This window comes from Pisolithus orientalis, assembly GCF_024613125.1.
Source record: "Pisolithus orientalis strain OTSU chromosome Unknown F5J12scaffold_22, whole genome shotgun sequence".
NCBI lineage: Eukaryota > Fungi > Basidiomycota > Agaricomycetes > Boletales > Pisolithaceae > Pisolithus > Pisolithus orientalis.
Window position 1 is genome coordinate 617,010 of NW_026260803.1, and position 21,762 is coordinate 638,771.

General features: G+C 44.2%; 2 protein-coding genes across 2 annotated transcripts; both read right to left on the minus strand.

Moving 5' to 3' along the window:
- Positions 1–13,648: 13,648 nt before the first annotated feature.
- F5J12DRAFT_784054 (uncharacterized protein) lies at positions 13,649–15,796 on the minus strand (the record flags this gene model as incomplete). The annotated part of the gene is made up of 10 exons (XM_051742970.1): positions 13,649–13,694; positions 13,768–13,803; positions 13,851–14,032; positions 14,082–14,228; positions 14,279–14,464; positions 14,522–14,550; positions 14,603–14,764; positions 15,205–15,469; positions 15,565–15,747; positions 15,788–15,796. The coding sequence occupies 10 exons, from the start codon at positions 15,794–15,796 to the stop codon at positions 13,649–13,651; spliced, it is 1,245 nt and encodes a 414-aa protein (XP_051598549.1).
- Positions 15,797–20,003: 4,207 nt separating this feature from the next.
- Positions 20,004–20,186, minus strand: F5J12DRAFT_697238 (uncharacterized protein; the record flags this gene model as incomplete). The annotated part of the gene is made up of 1 exon (XM_051740447.1): positions 20,004–20,186. A coding segment is annotated over one exon (183 nt), but the record flags the coding sequence as incomplete, so codon positions are not given.
- Between the last annotated feature and the right edge of the window lie 1,576 nt (positions 20,187–21,762).

Below are 21,762 nucleotides of genomic sequence, written 5' to 3' on the forward strand. Positions count from 1 at the left end.
AGCAAGTCGAACTCCACGTTATCGTCGTCAACAATAGCAAGAACGAGCTTGGGATTCAGTAACTCGTTTAATGCAGCGACCTCCTCTGGAAGAGGAGTTGGAGCCCGACATGGAGAAGGCGGGTTACGTGCTTCAACCTCGTCATAAGGTGGAATGGGATCAAGGTCAGCATCATGGTCGACGTCAGGAAGATGGAAATGGAGGTAATGAGGGGGCAGAGTTGGAGGATGAAGAATGAGTCGCTGTAACAGCACTCTGCGAAGAATCTGCTCTTGTAGCAGAAACTGTCGCCTTCGCCACCAAGCAGAGAGACCTAGAAAAGAAAGCCAAAAGGCTACCGAGCGTACAAACAACTCGTGTAGATCAATCAGATCATAGCCACCATAATGAAGTAAAAGTACCGCCTGGTTAAGACCAGCAGCCAGCGACACGGTGAAAACTACTACTACCATTCCTAGTGCATCTAGGCCTATGACATCCATCGTGATTTGCCTGTCGGCAGTGATCGCTCAATGCAAATGTGTAAATAGCTTGCCACCTAGTAATAGGCAGGGCTCATAACCTATTGTGCAGAGGAACAGGAGAACGAAGAGCAATATGGCAAGAACACTTGCCTTATATCAGAACGGTAGTAGCATTTGAAGTAAGCTTGATTTGTTTTGAGGGGCTCAGTTGTCAAGTAGACAAGTGAAGAATGAATGTAGAATTCGATGGGGATTGAGGAAGAAATCCCCGAGTTTATATACATGAGTAGGTACGCACGGACCAGTAGCGTAAAAGGAAACTACTACTCAGTATAGTAAGGAATAGCGCAGAAGGTCATGGAATATGACATATAGTATGATGTCAGTATGACATCATTGTGGAGCTGCTTGCTAAGGAACATCATGTGATGAACAACATGTTGATGCATGTGTAAGTCTGGATCAGTCTAGATGTCAGAACTATTAGGATATTTCCAACACTCGCAGTCGTTTCAAGGTTGTTTTCAGCTTCGTTATCGAGTCTCTCAAGCGGACAGCAGCCTGACAAGTAACGATTACCATTGACCAGCACTGACCGGCATCATTGCTGGAGTTTGAAAATGTATTGGCACATGGCACATAACGTACCTGCACAGTAAAAGAGAAATCTCAATCCTCGAGACCCGTTATTTAGCCTACCTAAGCCTGATTTGTCCCATCTGTGTGATACGAGGCTTTTCCGTAATGTTACTACACCAAGCTATACATTGTACTGTAGTACTTAAATAAACTCTGATGGCCCAGCGACTGACCGGCCAAGCCCACCACATTTGGGTTACCTACTTTCCCACAAGCATTGTTTGCCTGAAATACAGCAGTTGGAAGAAGTCAGCAGTATTAGATTCAACTTTCAGAATGGCCAGAGAGTTGTCAAGAGGATTTTCTGGCACTGTATTGGTCCCACTTGTGATAGTCTACATGCAAAACTGCACTATGGATGTTTCAAGCTCTGACTATCACCTTGTTTACAAGGTCACTGCACCCCAAAAATTGAGATGCCTTTTTCGACATCTGCGCATGTGCTTCAACATCAAGTCTGCGCAGAAAATCCCACCAGCCACATAACAACCAGCAGTGAGCTTCGCCTGTAAGGCATGCCGATGGCCATTGACGGACATTTACTATCATATTAGTGTACTGCACAGTGCACAATGTCATGTCAGAGCATGTAATTGTCTGTATACACCCCCTGACCCCTTTGTTGTTTGCCACCACTGCTTGCTTGTTTCATCCATTTTATGCAAACACTTGTCTTTGCTCCGTAAATATTCACTGGGATGCTGCATGAAAAACCACACATCGAAGTCTCTTAAAAGCTGAATCATGTCATGGCTTTGGCTTTGTGACAAGGTGATGTATGCGTTGAATGGTGTCAATTGACCACTAGGTGGCAAGCCAATGTCCATGATGCAGTGTTCGAGTGTTTGCACCTGAGCGCAATAGTCCATGAAAGCACATGCAGGTGTTATTGGCAATTGCAAATGGCTTATTGTGGAGTGCTTGCCACCTGCAGATGTGATTGAGAATGTTCTACACATAGGTGTCACCAGCAGGACACCAGTGGGGAGACCTGGCAGTGCACTTGCTTTGGTGCAGTTCATCTCCACAAGCACATAAACTGGTGGATATTCCAGCTGAATGACATTGTTTGCAGATCTCTTCATGCTTTCTCTTGAGTTGAGCATAATATTGACCATGCACCCTCATGCACCATTTGTGATGTCAAGATCAGTGGCAATGTTGAATGTTACCATCACATGCATGCTGATTGCAAGCACCACCTCATCTGACAGCCCACCTTGTTCCTGGCAATTGCATCCATGTCCATTTTTCAGATTGGCTGCCACTGCAAATTTCTCAGGCAAGCTGAGCACATGACCACCTATTGAGTCCAGAGCCAGACAGCTGATAAGTGATATATTCTCCATATTCACCTGTTCATTGGCAGTCATTGAATTCCACTGCATATGCACAGCATGCTGTGGTGTCACCAACACTGTGTCTTTCCAAGGCAATGAATGGAAGTTGGTAGGTGGACATGTAGCATTGTCCAACACCAGTCCACAAAGCATGTTGATGTGATGTTCATTGCAGCTGCCATTGCAAATGTGCTGCAACAGATCATGCCACTCAGGATCTGTCACTCTCACCTGAGTCTTCAGCCACACCATGACATCGAACTGTTCATAAATGCGATGACCCAGAAGTTCATCCTTGTTATCCTTTTCCATGTTGCATGGCCAGAATAAAGGTGCTGACACTTTTGTAGCCACCAGAGGGAATTGATGAAAGTCACTGACAAGGATAACATTGAGGCCACCAAATGGAAGGTCTGATGGGGTGTCATTGGTACCAGTGCACATGTGGCAAATGATGTTGGAGAGTCAGGCCAAGAATGGATGAGAGACCATGGACATCTTGTTGATGATAAGATAGTGTTTGTCATGCCAGTATTCCTCCTGCAATTTCTTCATCTGTGCTGACTGTTTCCCTCCATTCAGTGGTATCATGCCTGTGACACTGGTGTTAGTGACTGGTGATGACACATATGAAAGCACCACCAGTGGTGAGTGACTGTACCTATGTTGTGTAAAGTCTTGCCATCAATGACTGATGCTGCAATGCCAGTGTATGCAGCCTTGATGAGCATATCTCCAACATGTAGGTGAATGAAATTATCAGTGATCATCTGAATTGTCTTCAACTTCCCAACTCCTCCTTCACCTGGTATGATCATGCACAGTTGATCAGGACACCTCCCAGCCACAAACTGCAGTAAGTGCCATTCAATGATATCATATGCACACCACTGATCTTCCAATAAGTCATCCACATTATGAGGCTCGAGAGTGTGCTCATTGTTGGAAATATCTGAATAGTTCTGACATCTAGACTAACATGTGTATCAACACGTTGTTCGTCACATGACATTCCTTAGCAATCAGCTCCACAATGATGTCATATTATATGTCATATTCCATGACCTTCCATGCTATTCTTTACTATACTGAGTAGTAGTTTCCTTTTACGCTACTGGTCCGTGCGTACCTACTCATGTATATAAACTTGGGGATTTCTCCCTTAGTCCCCATTGAATTTTACATTTGTTCTTCACTTGTCTACTCGACAACTGAGCCCCTCAAACAACTTACTCAAAAGCTACTACCGTTCTAACTAAAAGGCAAGTGTTCTTGCCCATTGCTCTTCATTTCTCCCATTCCTCTGCACAATAGGTTATGAGCCCCACCCTATGCTAGGCGGCAAGCTATTTACACATTTGCATTGAGCAATCACTGCCAACGGGCAAATCACAATGGATGTCGTAGGCCTAGATGTGCTAGGGATGGTAGTAGTAGTCTTCGCTGTGTCGCTGGTAGCCAGCCTTAATCAGGCTGTGCTTTTACTTCATTATGGTGGTCATGATCCGATTTATCTGTGTGAGCTTTTTATACGCTCGGTCGCATTTTGGTTTTCTTTTCTAGGTCTCTCCACCTGGTGGCGATGGTGACAACATTTGTTACAAGACGTTGTTGTTCGCAGAGCTCTACTTCAGATGCTCGCTCATTGACCTCTAACTCCACTGCCTCATTACCTCCATTTCCATCTTCCCAATATCGACCAAGATATCGACCAAGACGCCAATTTAGATCCTGTACCGCCCTATGACGAGGTTGAAGTGCGAGATCCGCCTTCTCCACGTCAGGCACCTATGCCTCTCCCTGAGGAGGTTCTTGCTCTAAACGAGTTGCTCAGTCCTGAGCATGTTCTCACTGTCGTCCCTGACGATAATGCAGAGTTCACTTTGTTATAACTCGTTTGTGATAAGTTTTATCAACTACGGGAACTAATCTTTGGTCTTTACAAGATGTCTTTGGTTACTGCAAAGAAACTCGAGCTCGCTATCGCTGAGCAATGCAACGGGATGTATGATGTAAAGTGGCGGAAATATGCAGTAAAAGAGATCATAGAATATACCGAGATGTTATATGTACGGTCCTGTGCTACTTGGAGAGAAGCAGTTCCATCATCAATGGCATTCTTCAAAAAGCTGAATCCAGCTACATACCTCATTCCCATTGACACTGTGGAAACAGCGTGGCAACAAATGCCCCACTTTCCTGGTTTCGAATCACCCTTCTTCTATCCAGGCCTCCACTTAGCGTTCCATGGCTACCTCACCAATTTCTTCCCTAAACTTTCTCATATGTCGACTCCACATGCAATCGCTAACTTTAATGGTTGCGATCTTCCTTCAGCATACTATGAAGATCCTTCCCTCGACACTGTTCCAGCCTTCTCGGTCATGCATGATACCTTTGTCTACATCTACTATAACATCCATCCCCTCTATGACCCATGCTTCAACGGGATCATCCCTACTCTCCATGTTTGGAACCAACATCTTGAGTTCCATTTCCGAGGAGTTTGGGTGGACGGTTTCACAGACGTCAGATGTATCCCGAGATGGTTCCAGGAGCACAGACACGGAGGAGACTGCTTTGATAGCGGTCTCTTTAGGTTTATTCAACGGTACCGGGATGAAACCGATGTGGGAGATAGCTTGTGATATACACCTGCTAACAGGCATCTTTACTGGGGTGACTCTCCCAATAACGCTGAGTTCACTTACTGGCCTGGAACAGCAGAGATTCTTAGCAATCTCGAATGTGTCATGGAGAAGAATGATTTCGATTATCTCGCAGAACCCAGACCTTGCAGAATACGCACTACAGCTCTTAGCCGAGCTCGTGAGGCAAGAGCCATATGCCAAAAGCTATCCTCTCCCAAGTACACTGGACATACCGTATGTATCAGGCGGGTGAAACCATTGGTTAACTAATACTTGCATCATTGACGAGTCATACAATTGTCTCGAAGTATTAGTTAGGGATACTCATTTCCACCATACCTATGCCATCAATGTACCATATTCTTGCGCTGATCCCTATCTGGGATTCACTTCTGGTGGCGAACCTTTGCATAACTGCAAGTGGCCTCTTTTGAGTTACCACTATTTCACCCCACTAGACTTTGAAAGTCTAGAGCGCAACAACTCTCGCATCTCTTCACGGAGATTCGCTGAGAGAGGTACTCCTATTGATCGGCCTTGGCAAAATCCTCAACCCTATATCCCTAAACCTCGCCGAAAATGCCCATCTCAAGCTGCTAGAGCATCTGCTCGCAGACCAAAATGCAATTGGATTCATGAATTAAATCCTCCATCCATTAAAATCCATCTGACTCACTTGTTCTTATATGAACACCTGCTTATGGACTTTTGACACTAGATGTCCGAAGGTCTTTCTAAGCAAATCCCCAAGCTTAATGGCTTGAACTATGCCTCTTGGGCAATTCTTATGAAGGCTTATATGCAAACCCTTGGCATTATGGGAATTGTTGGCAGAACAATTGCAAGACCTGGAGCTGGCACTGCCGCTGCAGATATTACTGCCTGGGATACCTCTGATGCACGTGCCCAAGGCATTCTTACTCTTTATTGTGATCCGATGATCGCAATGTCCATTGACAGGTTGGCAACATCAAATGAAAAATGGGTTGCCTTAAATAACTCATATGGAACTCCTTCGGCGATGACAACCTTTATGGAATTCCAATGCCTTATCCGTATCCAAATTAAACCCAAGGATGACATAATGGCTAAAATAGCTGAGATCAACATGCTTCTCGCTGCCATTAGCGCACAGGGTATTACCCTGAATGACAAAATGAAAGTGCTCATCCTGGTTCATTCTATGACTCAAGCCTGGGAACAGGCACCCATCAATATATTATCCTCTATTGCCGCCAATCAATTAAATCCTGATGCTGTCATACCTTGAATGAAAGAAGTCTGGGCCCACAAATTGGGCAAATCTATGCTTCCACAACAGGATAAATCTGGGTCTTCATCTACCCAGATCAAACAGGAGTCAAACTCTCTTCTGGCATGAATGAATAAGCTGCCACTCTGTCAAATTTGCAGAGGTGGTCATAACACATCTGATCATCAATCTGGATCTGGATCAGGATCCTTTCGCGGTTACCGTGGAGGTCGTGGAAAAGGTCATGGAAATCATGGACGTGGACATGGAGGTTACACTCCCTATTCACAACCACAACAGCAGCAAGGTTCTGGTACTCGTGGCCAAGGCCAAAACAGATGCTGTGGCAAGGGCAAAGCCCGAGCCAGCAATCTCGAAGTAGAAGGTGCGGAAGCAATTGACACTGCCTATATTGAGGAACTTCCAGAAGGTTCCTATGATCCTAATACCAGATCTTGGGACGTCTACCCAGATCAGGAACAATTTGAGAATGTGGCCGAAGAATTTGACGCTGCTGCTATTAATATTCCTTCCTGCAAACCTTCTCCAGAGTATTCTCTCCTGGATCAAACTCTGGTTGAACGAGTCTACTCTAGTGACTTGAATACTTATCTTGGACAACATGTCATAACTGACACCGAGATGTATGATCCTGATCTTTCCTGCCAAGATCTTACTATGGCGATGGAAACAGTTGGGGATTCCCCCAATTATCCAGTAGATGTCACCACAGGAAATCTTGCTCCTTGGTATCTGGAGGAAATTCAAAATTTCCAACCGGATCAAGTTGAGTCAGTCAAGATTCGTGTTAACATTCCTGGCTCTAATGCCTGCCAATGTTCTATTTGTCGCCAAACAGCCAACTCTTGCAACCTGCTGGAGGTTTCCCTTCAGGAACCGAAGCAATGGAAGTACTTGGACTCTTATCTGAGGAAGATTTCCCTTCCCCCTACTGAGCAGGATGGGACACATGAATGGTTCCCTTGAACCCTCAATACGAATGGGAAATACCATTTTGGCTGGCGAGAACATGGTGGAGAATAGGAATGTTGAGGACTATGGTGATTCGGCTACACCAAACAAATGGACTTTTAATCTCTCTTCCCCTCAATTTCGAGGACAGAATTGTAGAGACAGAGAATCTCTCTGAAAATCCGTACTTATAAAATCTTCTAAAAAGAAGAATCGCCCAATGTCCTTATCACAATTTCACGAATCTGTTCCAGAAAAACCTGTATGTAAACCTTTTTGTATTAAGCATAATCCAGACATCGAGTATGATCCCAACAAATCTGCCTCTCCATGCAATTTGATGGTCATGCCTTCAATTCTTATGACTGTTACCCTTTGGGTGTACCATTGTCATATACGAATCTCAAAAAGAACCTACCAAAGGGTGAGTCTTTATGGATGTTGGATTCTGGAGCATCACATCATGTGACTCCATTTAAAACTGATTTCTTGACTTATCGAGACTTTAAAAATCCACCTTTGGCCTCTACTGCAGGCACAAAAAAGGTTCAACTTCTCGGTCAAGGAACAGTGGTTATTCGCCTGGAAAATGGCAGTAACCTACCACTGCATAATGTTGTTTACAGTCCTTTATTTTCAAAGCGACTATGTTCATGAAATGCACTCCTCAATAACAGGTATAGGAGTACAGTGACACTTCAAGGCGAGACTATCAGAGCACCAAATGGCTGGATTGTCCTTGAAGCAAAAGTAGCTTCACCGACTTCACCTCTTCACTGGTTTGTGGGCATACTGCTTCCACCTACCACTGCCTATGGGGTCCTTTGCCCTTTGGTCAAGGAATCTCAAGAGTCTCTCTGGCATAATTGCATGTGTCACCCTGCACAAGCAGTTCTCAGACATATTTGCAGATTAGGCCTAAATAATGATATACAAATACAGGGGGAGACTACCTCTTGTAAAGGTTGTGCACAAGGCAAACTTTCTTCCAAAGCTTTCAAACCATCATGGAAACAAGCAACTAAACCTCTTGAGTTGGTCCATGCTGACCTTCTCGAATTACCTGTCAAGTCCTACTTTTGGTCCAAATATGTTTTAACCCTCTTGGATGATTACTCGTCCTATGGTTTTTGCCTCTACCTTCATACCAAATCCAACACCTATACTGCTTTTGCCAATTGGATGGTGTCTATGCAAAATACTACTGGACATCATCTACTTGCACTCCGTTCGGATCGAGGGGGAGAGTTTATGGGTTCTACTTTCAAAGCGCTCCTTTCTTTGCATGGCATTACCCATTATCTATCCATTGCTGATCAACCACAGCAAAATGGTCGAGCCAAAAGGTTCAATAGGACTATACAAGAAAAAGCTGGTACCATTTGACACCATGCTTGTGTTCCAAAACACTTTTGGAACTTTGCTTTCGATTGTGCACTTCATGTGTACAACAGAACTCCTTTAAAAAGGATTCTATTCAAAACTCCGGTCGAACTGTTTTTAGGAAAAGTCCCAGATATCACCTATTTCCACACCTTTGGCTGCAAAGCCTTTGTATGGGTTCCTAAAGAACAACAAAAAGATAAACTGGAACCTCATGCAGTCGAAATGATTTTTCTAGGCTACGAGCCTAACACAAAAGGATATCAGTTCCTATATGGACAAAAGATTATTCTTTCTCGCACTGCAAAAATTCGTAGAAGACTCTTTTCCTTTCTGCTCTGGTCAGAAATCAAAATCTGATACCTTTGACCCCGATACCGAAGACGACCATAAATCATCTGTTTCCGATTCTGAAAGCCTTCATTCACTTCCAGATCCTGATCAGATCCAACCGCCGACTCATCACCAGCAACCACCTCGTCCTAATACTCCTCCACAACCACAAAACCCACAGCAGAGAGCTGCAGACCAGCCTAGAGCTCAACAACAAAGAAGAGCACCTGCTGCTGCACCACCAGTCGACCCTCGTCATATACAGCACCCACATGAACCTGAATTTATTCAAGGAGACTCACATAATGTTCGCAGAGCTCAACCACCTGCCGGTGACAGAGAACCTCGTCCTAAATGTCGATTTATACCTGTATCTCGTCCTGGAAACATTTATGGAGATAGACCTCCAGTCCAAATTGAATGAGACATACAACAAAATCGGGATCAAGCACAACAGTGGATTTGTAATGCTGAGCAGCATGCTCACAATTCCAGAGAAGATATTTGGAGATATGCAGAAGAGTGCAGACCTCCTTCTCCAAGGTTACCTCCTGCTCTAATTCCTCCTGAAGTTCCTAGACAGTGGACTGAACATCCACAAGGAACTACTCCTCCATCTCCTGGATCTCCACTTACTCCAGTTCTGTATACTCCTGACTTTCCAAAAGGCATGCCAGATCAACAACTTGAAATGCATCCCTTTGAGTTTGCATTGGCTGCTTGAGTCAAGGAATCTCCAGAACATTATAAAGACGTGTTAAAATTGTCTCCCGATTTACAAAAGAAATGGTTCAATGCAATGAAGGACAAATTAAAATCTATTGAAGAAAGACATGTTTGGACTTTGGTGGATCCTCCTAGAGATCGGAAACCTGTAAAGTGTCGATGGGTTTTCACTATCAAAAGCGATGGTCGTTATAAAGCTCGTCTTGTGGCAAAAGGCTTCACACAAGAATTTGGTACCAACTTTGAAGATACCTTCTCTCCAGTGGCTCAATTCGAAACTGTTCGAATCATACTTGCTTTCGCTGCCCAAAGAAATTGGGACACAGAAGCCCTGGATGTAAAAACTGCCTTCTTATATGGCAATCTTGATGAAGAAATTTACATGGAGCAACCTGAAGGTTTCAAAGTTCTGGGTCAAGAACACAAGGTTTATCGGTTGCTTAGAGCCTTGTATGGCTTAAAGCAAGCTGTGTTGGCATGGAATAAAGCCCTTCATCAATCTCTACTTCAAATGGGCTATATCTGATCAAAAGTGGATGCTGGAATATACATCCATATATCCAAAGCAGGAATTGTCATTTTCCTTGTCTATGTCGATGATGGACTCTTTCTAGGTTCGGACAAATGTCTTCTTAAAGCCAAGAAAGAACAATTCATGAAGAAATGGGAATCCCGAGATCTTGGTGAAGTCAAGGAATACCTTGGCATTCAAATTCACCAAGATAGGTCGAAGAAAGAAATATATCTTGACCAGATACCTTATGTCAAGAAGGTTATCAAACAGTTTAATATGGAGACTGCTCGAAATGTTCACACTCCATTACCCTTGGGATATCAACTGGAAAAAGCATCATCAGACTATCAAGCCACATCTTCTCTTCGGTCACAGTACCAGTCAATCATAGGATCATTACTCTATATGGCTCTTGGTACTTGTCCTGATATTGCCTTTGCGGTTATTTGCATGTCACAATATATGGCAAATCCTACTGAAGATCACCGAAATAAAGCCTTGCATATAGTTCGCTATATTGCATCTACTCCAAAATTGGCTTTATACTATTCGGGACTTGAATCTTGAATTTATGGCTTCGCAGACTCTGATTGGGCTTCTAATAAAGACACACATCATTCTACCACTGGTTATGCCATGTACCTTGGCAATTCCCTCATTTCTTGGCGGTCTCGCAAACAGAAGACAATCGCACTTTCCTCCACTGAAGCTGAATATATGGCTTTATGCAATGCTACCAGACAAATCAAATGGCTTTCTATGCTATTTGAAGAACTTAAACTCAAGACCGAGAAAACAATTCTCTACTGCGATAATATGGGAGCTCACTTTATAGCTGAGAATCCTGTATTGGACGGTTGTTCAAAGCATATCGACATCCAATGGCACTTCGTTCGCGAATGTGTTCAAGATAATTTATTCAGTATTGAATACGTTCAAACTGATAAACAAAAAGCAGATGGTCTTACAAAATCTTTAATGTGGCAGAAGTTCAAAACTAATTGCTCGTCAATGGGTCTTGTGACTTTACCATTTTAGAGTGAGGGGGAGTGTTGGAAATATCTGAATAGTTCTGACATCTAGACTAACATGTGTATCAACACATTGTTTGTCACATGACATTCCTTAGCAATCAGCTCCACAATGATGTCATATTATACATCATATTCCATGACCTTCCATGCTATTCTTTACTATACTGAGTAGTAGTTTCCTTTTACACTACTGGTCCATGCGTACCTACTCATGTATATAAACTCGGGGATTTCTCCCTTAGTCCCCATTGAATTTTACATTCATTCTTCACTTGTCTACTCGACAACTGAGCCCCTCAAACAACTTACTCAAAAGCTACTACCATTCTAACTAAAAGGCAAGTGTTCTTGCCCATTGCACTTCATTTCTCCTGTTCCTCTGCGCAATACTCATCAGTCACCAATTGTGTGAGCATGTAGGTGCCACCTGCATTGTTGAATGTGATGCTGTTGTTATTGATCACACTCCCATGGTCCATTTTGTTGTCCAGCACCTGTGAGTTCACCCTCTTGCTGTCCCCTGCACTGTTAACCATAGCTTGCATGGCCATCTTCCACTGTTCAACTTGAAGGCGCTCATTTCCTATTGCAAGCCAGTAACAATATGTTTCTGACAACTGTGTTGCACCTTTTGCACTGAAGATTCAATACTGCAGTGCTATGGCAATAGCTTCTTTAGCATGCACCTGTTCTTGAGGAGAAAGTTGGTCACATTTGAACATTGCCAGATCTGCCTCTGACAGAGTTGCTGTCCAGTCTTTGGATTCTGTCCCATGCTCAGATGCATTGTCAAGAGCCTCTGTCATTTGACAATCTTGTACCAGCAGCATGTGTTGTGCTGCCTTGTCATCAACTGTTGCAGTCTCACATGCCATTTTGGAGTCATAGTAGTATTGCAAACCAGCCAACACATGCCTGACCTTGATGCCTCCATGTGATCATAAGCAACTGACCATTCCTCACCATTGCTCTTCAGATCCACAGTTGATTGCCATGGCTTCAACAAAGCCAACATGCAAGCACAGTAGAAATTATATGTCCTGCTGTCATCCTGACACAGCAGCCATGGCCCTAGAATTTGTGGAAGCATATTATGTCCTTTGGCACAACAAACTTGTCAATGTGTTTTGGCTTTTGGGTGGTTGTCTTGGTATGTAGAGCACATGTGTGGTGGTTGACCCCTTGTGGCAGATTTTCAACCCTTCTCCTTGTCACTGGGTGTGTATTGTTCCTCCCATGTATCACAGACAAATGACAAAAGTGACAGATCCTCCAATTCTGGACCACACTGTAGATAGTCCTGCATTTGTGTGCAAGTGTATAACTCCCCTCTCCCACTACAAAGCAAAGTAACAATGTCATTATTGTCTTCACCATCTGTGTGTTTGACATCCTGACTCATGGAATGGTAGGCATACCTGACCATTATCATAGTGGGTCAACACTCCCACTCATGTGCACCCCACCACAAAGAAGCTCACCTCTCTGTCATGCCTTCACAGAATTCAGGATACATCTGCTTCATTGTACTAAATAATGGGCCTGTGTACAATAGTGTGTAATTGTGGGAAGTGAATGTATCACCATATCCTGTCAGGTATGACATCACTTGTGGACCTGAAAGTTCTGCTTCATGGTTGATGACATTGATACACCAATATAGAAACAGGCAGTTCCATTCACACACATCATCATATTTCAGGTTGTCTATATGGTATGGCAGAGTGGTGGCCATCAATGCCAAAAGGTTGTGACTTTTTTTCTGTTTTTTGGTGGTGTAGGCAGTGATATAGAATGCCACATCTTTAGTATCCACACTGTTGGTGTTGATTTTTAAGTTGTTGTTGCACCACATTGTCATGAGTAACATCAAACAGTATGTGTTGATATACCCATTCATTTGCCAAGGCCCCCAATTCCCACACTCATCCATGAAGTCATCATTGCTCAGTGGCAATGGCACTCTTCTTTTGCATACTAGGCTGTCCTGCTGCATGTGTAGGCAAGTTGCTCTTGTGCATGTACATCAGTAAATCACATTGAGCTGTGGAGCTCTCCATAGTCCTCCATAATACACAGAGTCCCCTAGCTAGGTCCAGGCTGGACAGATGCACCCAACAACACTTTTTGCTATGGCTAGTTGCCTGTTACTATGGAATGGTCACATTGTCATGGAACTTTGTCCAGTATCTTACTTACTATGGATTGCTATGGAACTTTCATGCTTAGATATCACTGTACAAAACTGGCCAGACTGTACTCTCCTTGGGGTGTTGTCCAGTACTCTCCATCTCAATGTTTACTTTGCAAACATGTGATCACTCCACAACTAGGAACAGTTCACAGCAGGTATGACAGGAACAGGAGCATTGGCATCAATTGCATACTATGTGTAATGACAGGTATGACAGGACTAGATATTATGAAATCAATCAAGGACTGCCTGAACGTGCTGGTACCTTTCTACATTCAAATCAACCTCTTGCAGTGCAGCCCTGATATGAGGAGTCAGCACAAGCATGTTGGCCATCCCAGTACTTACCATCCTTCCTTCACCCACTGAGAAAGCTGATCATGCAACCTCACGCCATGATAGGGATTATGAAGGATGTTGTTCAGCACCTTCATCATGCCATGGAAAATGGAAATGTAAGCCTTGCCAGAGAATTGAGGCATCATCTTTCCTGTGCCATTCTTTGCAAATCTGTCCAACACACAATGATACTGTGAGAAAAGTTTGAGTTGCAGTGACTCAGGGTGTAAAATAACTCACCACAGCTGTGACGAGAGCCAGACAGGAAAGGGGAACTGAATTGTTGAAGGACTCAGGATGCTGATCCACAATTTGATAGGTCCTGGTATAGTAGAATTGTATGACAGCTTCCTTGAGGGCAGGGTGAGTGAAATTCCTGGTTTTTCCCTGATAAACCAATCTGTTAGTAGTGCAGACAACAAACCATGTGAATGTACATTCTCATCAAAACTGTCTTGCAGGAAAAGCGAGTTGTCAAGGAGCTTTGTGGCAGTGGTCTCTATCCATTGTACACAAACCCATGGTGCAACATCAGAAGGAGGGATAAGGTTGAATGTGGATGGCATGGTTGCCAGTGTAACTGACTTCAATTCTGAATGCCAGGTAGATATATCACCAAGGAGCTACTGGCAGTATGTCAGTAGCTGTAACTGAAAGATGGGACTACTTATGAGGCACACCATATCTTGCTTGTGGTCAGGCCAGTAACCTATAAAGTTAGGATAATGAGACATGTATAAAGCGAAAATATTGTTACTCACCATCTTCAAATTGCACACTGTGTTGATTCCACTCAACAATGACAGTGACAAGCACCTCTGTTATGGAGAGGTTGAAGTCATGAGATTTTGATGGGAATGGGTTAGAAAGTGCATGTGCAGCCCTGCATTCTTGCTTAGCATCTTTGAGACAGTCCTTCCATACTGCCTTGTAAAATCTCAGTTGTGAAGGCTATGGGCCCTCATCCTTAGCTTTCTTGGAGTTATGAGGGGCTCTGGTGCACTGAGATACTTCGTTGACTGAGTCATGCGCAAGGGTCAGAAGATCACAATTGGGAACAGAAGGATGGCCATTAGTGCGATGGTGGCATTCAAAAATGTCGACAACAATGCCATGTTGGGAACCCTAAAATAACAATCTGAATAAATAAAGCTAGCAGGAATGGCATTTTTGTACCTCTGGCTGAGCCTTGTCCTTGGATTGTAAGCTTCACAGAGCCACATCATCATCCTTGTTGCATGAGTACTGAAACTCATGGTCAGGGGGTAAGGAATTGTGGTGAATAGGATTGCTTGTCATCGTTTCTTGGGAGAAGCCTAACAAAGAATGTTGAGCCAATACCATAATAACCTCTGACACATACCAGGATGAGTTGATTGCCTAAGATTCATTGCACCCCATCCAAATGCATTGTCCTCATCTTTGTCAGACTCATCGCCAGAGACCTTGCCAGCCTCTGTGTCCAATGGGTTATTACTCGAGGACTCTGACTCCTCTTCTGAGGAGCCCTCTGATGACAGCTTCTCTGAACTCTTGTGGCGAACATCAGTGGTTGCTAAAGTTTGTCTTGATGAGAGCAAGCTATCAAGAGAGGGGTTGATACAAGAGTCGGGGATGGTAGCAGGCAGCTGGTGGGGGATAAAGTAGCAGGTGGCTGGTGGGGGATAAACTAAGACTGGTAGTTGGGCTGGGGTGTTGGCAGATGAGATGTATTACTGGGAACTTGGTCTCCCCAAATCGTGGTGGTATAAGGGTTATTGAGCACTTGAAGGTCAGGTTCCATCCCAGGAGGCATGATATGACCTGGCTGTTGAGCCAGAACACTGAAACCAAAGTGATGGGAGTCTGTGGGGTGCTGATGGAAGACAGGTGTTGCTACCGCTGTTGGAGACTGAGGGATGGGATTCTGAAATGAACATTGTATATCAGTATGAAAAGACACTCACTGGAGGCATATCAGCTGGGCTAGGACCATTCACAATGGGAGGTGCATAGGGTGGTGGGGCAACATTGGACTTTGCAAGCAGTTAGCTTGATATTTGCAAATAACTAGAACTGACCTTCAGTTTTGCATCCTAGCCAGCACTGCAGCCCCCACCCTTTTTCTGCTGAGTGGGTGGAGGTGCAAGAGGATTTACAACAGAATTGTTGGGGAGATCTGTCAACTTTCTCATGAGGCACTTCTCCTCCTCAATGTAGTGTGCACACAATGCAAAGTCTTTCATGCAGAACAAGCTCTGGCTGCATGCATCGCCCATGAATACAAATCAATGGCCAAGTTGTACAAGTACAAGGTGGGCAGCAGTGAGGCAAGAGTCCATGAAAAAGATATGGAGGTCAGCTCATTATGTGTAGCAATGAAAAAATGTGGACTGGGGGAGCCTATTTTCAATGTTAGCATTCTGGCTGGTGAGCTGCAACCATCTCTCAAGTCTGATGGTATGCTATGCTTGCTCTTTTCTGTTGGGCCACTACTTTACTTATGCCAGATCTTGATAGGCACAGTTATTGAGCATGCTGGTAGTTGAATACTTGCCATTCATCTAGACTAGTACTATCCATTACTTTCCTGTACTTATTGAAAAATGCTGAATGTTATGTCTGTGTGTTGTTGCCTTCATGCATAGGAACAAAGTTAGATCTACCAAGTTCTCTACTACAGTGGGAATCTAGGTTGCTGTATTAGCTAGGTGTGTCTGTTCCCTTGTATGCTAGGTAGCTATGGGTCTTTGGATTGCTGGTATCACTGGTGTGGCTTACTCAGGTGCTATGAGTTGCTTGGATGCTGGCCACTACTTTGGGCAAGTCTGGTGTAGTCTACTCTGGCACTATGAGTTGCTAAGATGCTTGACATTGCTTTGGACTAATATGGAATTGTGCAAATACTATGGGCAGCTATGAGTTACTAACACATTTTTGTGTTTTGCTGATGTATGGAGTTGCTGAGACATTACCAGTCGTCATTCAAGAGCATGAGTTCTTTCTTCCCAGCCTGAAGTGCATGGGTCATGGGGATGTGAATATGCTAGTTGATTATCTCTTGGCATCTTCAACAGGTCTTGTTTGGTGAGGTCATCCAAATGGGTGTGTATATTAGCCCAAATGTAGTTTTGAATGACATCACAAAATGATTCCTGTTGCAATAATGCCTGCATGTCATTTGGGTTAGGCATGTTCACCAGCCAGAGCAGCATGTGCACATGCAAGGTGCCTTTCCCTTGTACTTCCATTACTCTGAAGTATGCAGCTACTTGCCTGAGCATGCCCACTTCAGACAATGTATGGTTGCTGTGATTATGGATGCCAAACAGAGTTTCCAAAACAGTGTGAATAATTTGATGAAAATACTGCACAGTGGCATAAGGGTTGATCACAATGTTCTCTGCATGCTGATTACTATCAGATCCCAACTGTGAGTTGAAATGGTTGAGATCTATGTTTTTGCCTACAAAGACCTGTGCAATCAGATCATGGAGGTTGACAGGATTAATAGTCAACCAAAGTGAAGGCCCCCCAAGTAACAGACATGTCCCCTGTATCATACTGCAATAACTTGCATGTGCATTATTAGATCCAAGCACACATCCATTGGCTGCTGTGACATGATGTGATGCAGTGCCTGCACCCATGCATTACTGATCAGTTGGTGCTGTGCCTCTTCAGCTGCAGTGGTCTTGAGGTCTGCCACTGTGATTGATGATAATGCAAAAGTGCCACATTCAAAGTCCTTCCTCCTCATTTGAAGATGTGCAGAGCACATCATCTCTTGCTTCTGCATAAGTGCAAAGACCATGAATGGAAATGTGTGGGGTGCAGCAAATTGGAAATCATGGTAGGTACTGCAGGGCCCATTTAAAATGTTCCTGCAGACTGGTTTCCACAGGGTGATCTGCCTTGATAGTGCCTGTCCCATAAGGAAAGAGCATGGGGAATGCTGCTCCAAGAGGGTTCTGTGTGGCAGCCAAGTTCAATGGGGATGTAAAATCTCTGATTGGTGTGATGCCATGGTGCACAACATATCCACCCTCCTGTGTCTGATTGTTGAAATTGGCTAGTGCTTGGGCCCTCAACTCCATTGTCAAGACCTTTGTCTGATCCATATCTGCCATGCCAAGCACATGCAAGGGCAACATGTCCCCATCATCTGTCATCATCTTGATCACTGGGGTTATTCCATTCACAGCATTGAAGACATACCATCATGTTCATCATCATGTCATGGTTCTTCACTCTCATCTTGCATTGTTGGAATGTCCTCAGGTGTTGGAGATATATTCTCCCCTGTCTTCTCACTTACTTCGGTGTGATGTTTGGCTGCTTACATAAGCCATTAGAGCGCACTTACTACACAGTCATTACACTGTTCCCTCAGTAGATTGTTCACTACTGAGGTTGCCTACAGCACCCTTTTTCTATATCAGGTACCTCAATTTCTGTTGAAAGTGACATCTCAGCTTCAAATGTGATGACATTAATGACTTGCAGCACTTCACCTTCATCCTGCACCAGCTTGTTCATGGTGTAACCCTCTCTTTTGTGAAGAGCTGCCTCTTTGCTATCCTGATAGTGAATCATTGCCTCTATTTCCCCAGGTATGCCATCTTTTGGAAGTGTGAGCATATGTTCATGGGATATCTTAATGTCATCATAGTGAAGAAGTTTGTGGGGTTGCAGAGGGAAACCCAAAGAAGAATCTGTAGGGAACCTCAGTAGTCTGTCAAGCTACTGAGGGACTAGGTAAATTTTACTAGTGTATGGGTGTGCTCTAACAGCTTATGTAAGCAACACAATCATGTGCCTAAGTCCAAGTATGGACAGGGGTCATTTCACTCCAACATATAGTTCACATTATTTTCTTGCAACCATTTCAGGGCTTCATACACAACATACCATTGCACTTGAAAGGTCTGCAATAGCCAATCAGTCAGCACTTGTTTCATTCCAATAAATGTGATCACCAGTATGCTGCTCAAGGTCTGGACTGTCTGTGGCATCAATGTGCCTTCAAGCATGTCCACTACAGTGGTGGTGTTGATCTCATATAATGTCACATTGCCAGCCATAGCTTGTTGAAGATGCTGTCGTTTTTGTGTGACCCCCATCCCTGGGATATAACTTGAAGACATAACACTGCACATAATGTACCTACATTGTACCATATGACAGGGCCAGCAGAGGCTGACAATTGGCTGTGTCCCATGGGCCAGTGGAGGTTGAGCCCTACATTGAGTCATCCCCCTGCTGTATGGACCAACCCAGCTTCTATTATCAAATAACACATGAGTAGGCCACAATCAAATTGTCCCTGTAGTACCTGGAGTAGCCTAGTGTGAGATGTCACCTATCCAGTGGCATGCTGCAGCATGTGTAGATCAGCACTGGAAGTTGGCACAAGACCTCAGCATGCTTTGGGATAGCTCAGCAGTGCAGCACCTTGTATTTGGAAGCAGTAGCATCTGACAGATATGGCATTCCACATTATGGCACATTGCAGCATGCAGCATAATTCATGGGGAAGTTGTGGCAACATGTACCACAGCACCTGGTGGCACCTGCTCCAGGAGTCTCTGGAGGGTTGCAGCAGCCAGCAGATATTGCTCAGCACATGCTGGAAATGTGGCAGCAGCTGGCAGCATGGGCATGGCAAACAGTGGTAAACACCTGACTGCCTTAGGATCCACATCAAGGTTTGATGTGTGGCATGGATGGTTCTGCATACAGCAGCACACAGTTAGATGCAGAAGAATAAACTGGCAGTTCTTAGCAGCTGATGGCATTGACCAAACATACCACAGCACACATCTGGATTGAGTAGGATTCATGTCAGCACATGGCATCCAGCACAGATAGTTCTGTATATGGCAGCACACAGCTAGGGTACTATAGATATGGACATGCAGCATAGCACAAATTGTTGGTATACTGCATATCTTACCACCAGTATAAGATCATAACCTATACTTCATATGATCACAGAATGGTGGCTAGTAATATTGCATTGATTTCATAGATTTCATTCAAACTGGGATTGTGCTGATCAAATACTGGATGCCTGGGGCATTAAATAAGGACCAATACAATACAATGCAGGGTGCCATGGGTGCATTACATGCCTGTGAGAGCCTGCCACACCAATGGAACATGCATCCAATCACTTCAAGGGACTCCAAGCCAGTTGTGAATATTGTCCTGCATGTAAAATGCTAGTGAGCAATGGTTGCCACTCACATCATTCACACCATGCTGCAAAAGCTGGCCAGAAAAGGCTACAACAGTGCCTGGCCAGTAATCAAATTGAAGACCAAGAGAGGGAATGTCAAGAATGCATTCAGAATAATTGCCAACCAGTTAGCAATCATGGAGATGTTGGTGTAAACCATTGGCTAGTGTTGGAGGACTGCTGACATTTTGGGATCATTCATGGCAGACCACTCAGTCAGCTGCTGCATGGCTTGGTGACTGGCATTGTACAAAGGAGGGTGCATAATTGAAAGTGTAGCAGAGAGAATTGCCAATGGCATTTGGACAGTATGGATCCATTGCTGAGTGGCCAGAGCTGCAAGGTTGGCAGATATGGAAGGCTGGTGTGCCAGTGTCTACAACATTAGCAATGAGTATTTTGAGATGAAGCACAAGGATGACCCTCATGGCATGACCAAGTTGATGCCAGGCTGGTGAAATCTCTAAGCAGCCCACTGGCAAATGGTGATCCACCAGAAAGTAATTGGGTGATGTTCACCAGGAACCATGGGATATGCTTTGAGTCAACATATTGGAAAGTGGGGGAATAGCTCCCATCATCTGGTCCTTGATAGGGTTGTGAACTGAGGACAGCAGGATACATCACAATGCCTACCTGCATTGATTGTGACATTGCACTGGGTAGATACCATAAAGCAATTGCATCCCCTTCACCCAGAATGATTGCAGGAACATCCAAATACCCACTCAGATATGGTGGGTGAGCAGAAAGGATGTGGGCCTCCTGGTTCAAATTGAAACCTGTTTCTCAAGGCAATAAGCTTTCCAACAGCCTGATTAATTCAATGCCAGAGGGAACTGCAATAAATGTTAGCAGGACACACAGCAGCTCTCTTAAAACAGCATATGGGGATTATGATAGGCCTGGGCCAGTGTTGCTGCCATTTGATTGAGCACAATCCATGTCTGCATCTTGAGTTCAAGAGGTTGTGGCAGGACAGTGGCAGTGCAAGGATGCATCTCATGGAGAACTCAGCAGCACATGTACTCCACAAGCTGGTCAGAAAGTAGATAGTTGGATGGGAATGTGCTGGTACCAGACATTTCTAATGTGATCAGGTTGGGGAAGTTAAGGGAATCCACCAGCAACAAGGAGGATATTGTCTGGAGATGCAAGGAATACACACAGCATGGATCCCTCCAGCCACAGCAATTGTGTGGCCAATGTTGCTGGCAATGGTAGTGACTAATGTGGTAGCATTGAACTAAATGTGGCATATAAGCTCTCTGCAGCAATGAGAACACAGCCTCATCAGCATTTTGGAATGCAGCCTGGCCAGAACACAACCTTGAACAACTGTGAACACTGCTGAAGTATACATTACAGAAGATATTAGCCCCTTGCACATGTTCCAATTGGGGGTTGCACATTTCTGATACTGCTGGCAACATGAATCAAGGTCCAGATGACCAGCCAGTTTCACTAGTGGCATCTTTGAATGGGCAGTTTTCAAGCACCATGCCAGAGATGGTTCAATGGCACTGGCACATCATGGATCTCTGACTGTGAACCTGGTGGATAGCTTTATAGACTGCCAGCCCAAGAATGACATTGACATGATTGGGGCCATGGGGAGAAGAGTACACGAAAGACCCATTGATCAAGGGAATGCCCCTATTCATTTACCAGCATAGATTCTGATAAGGTAAAGCTACCAGC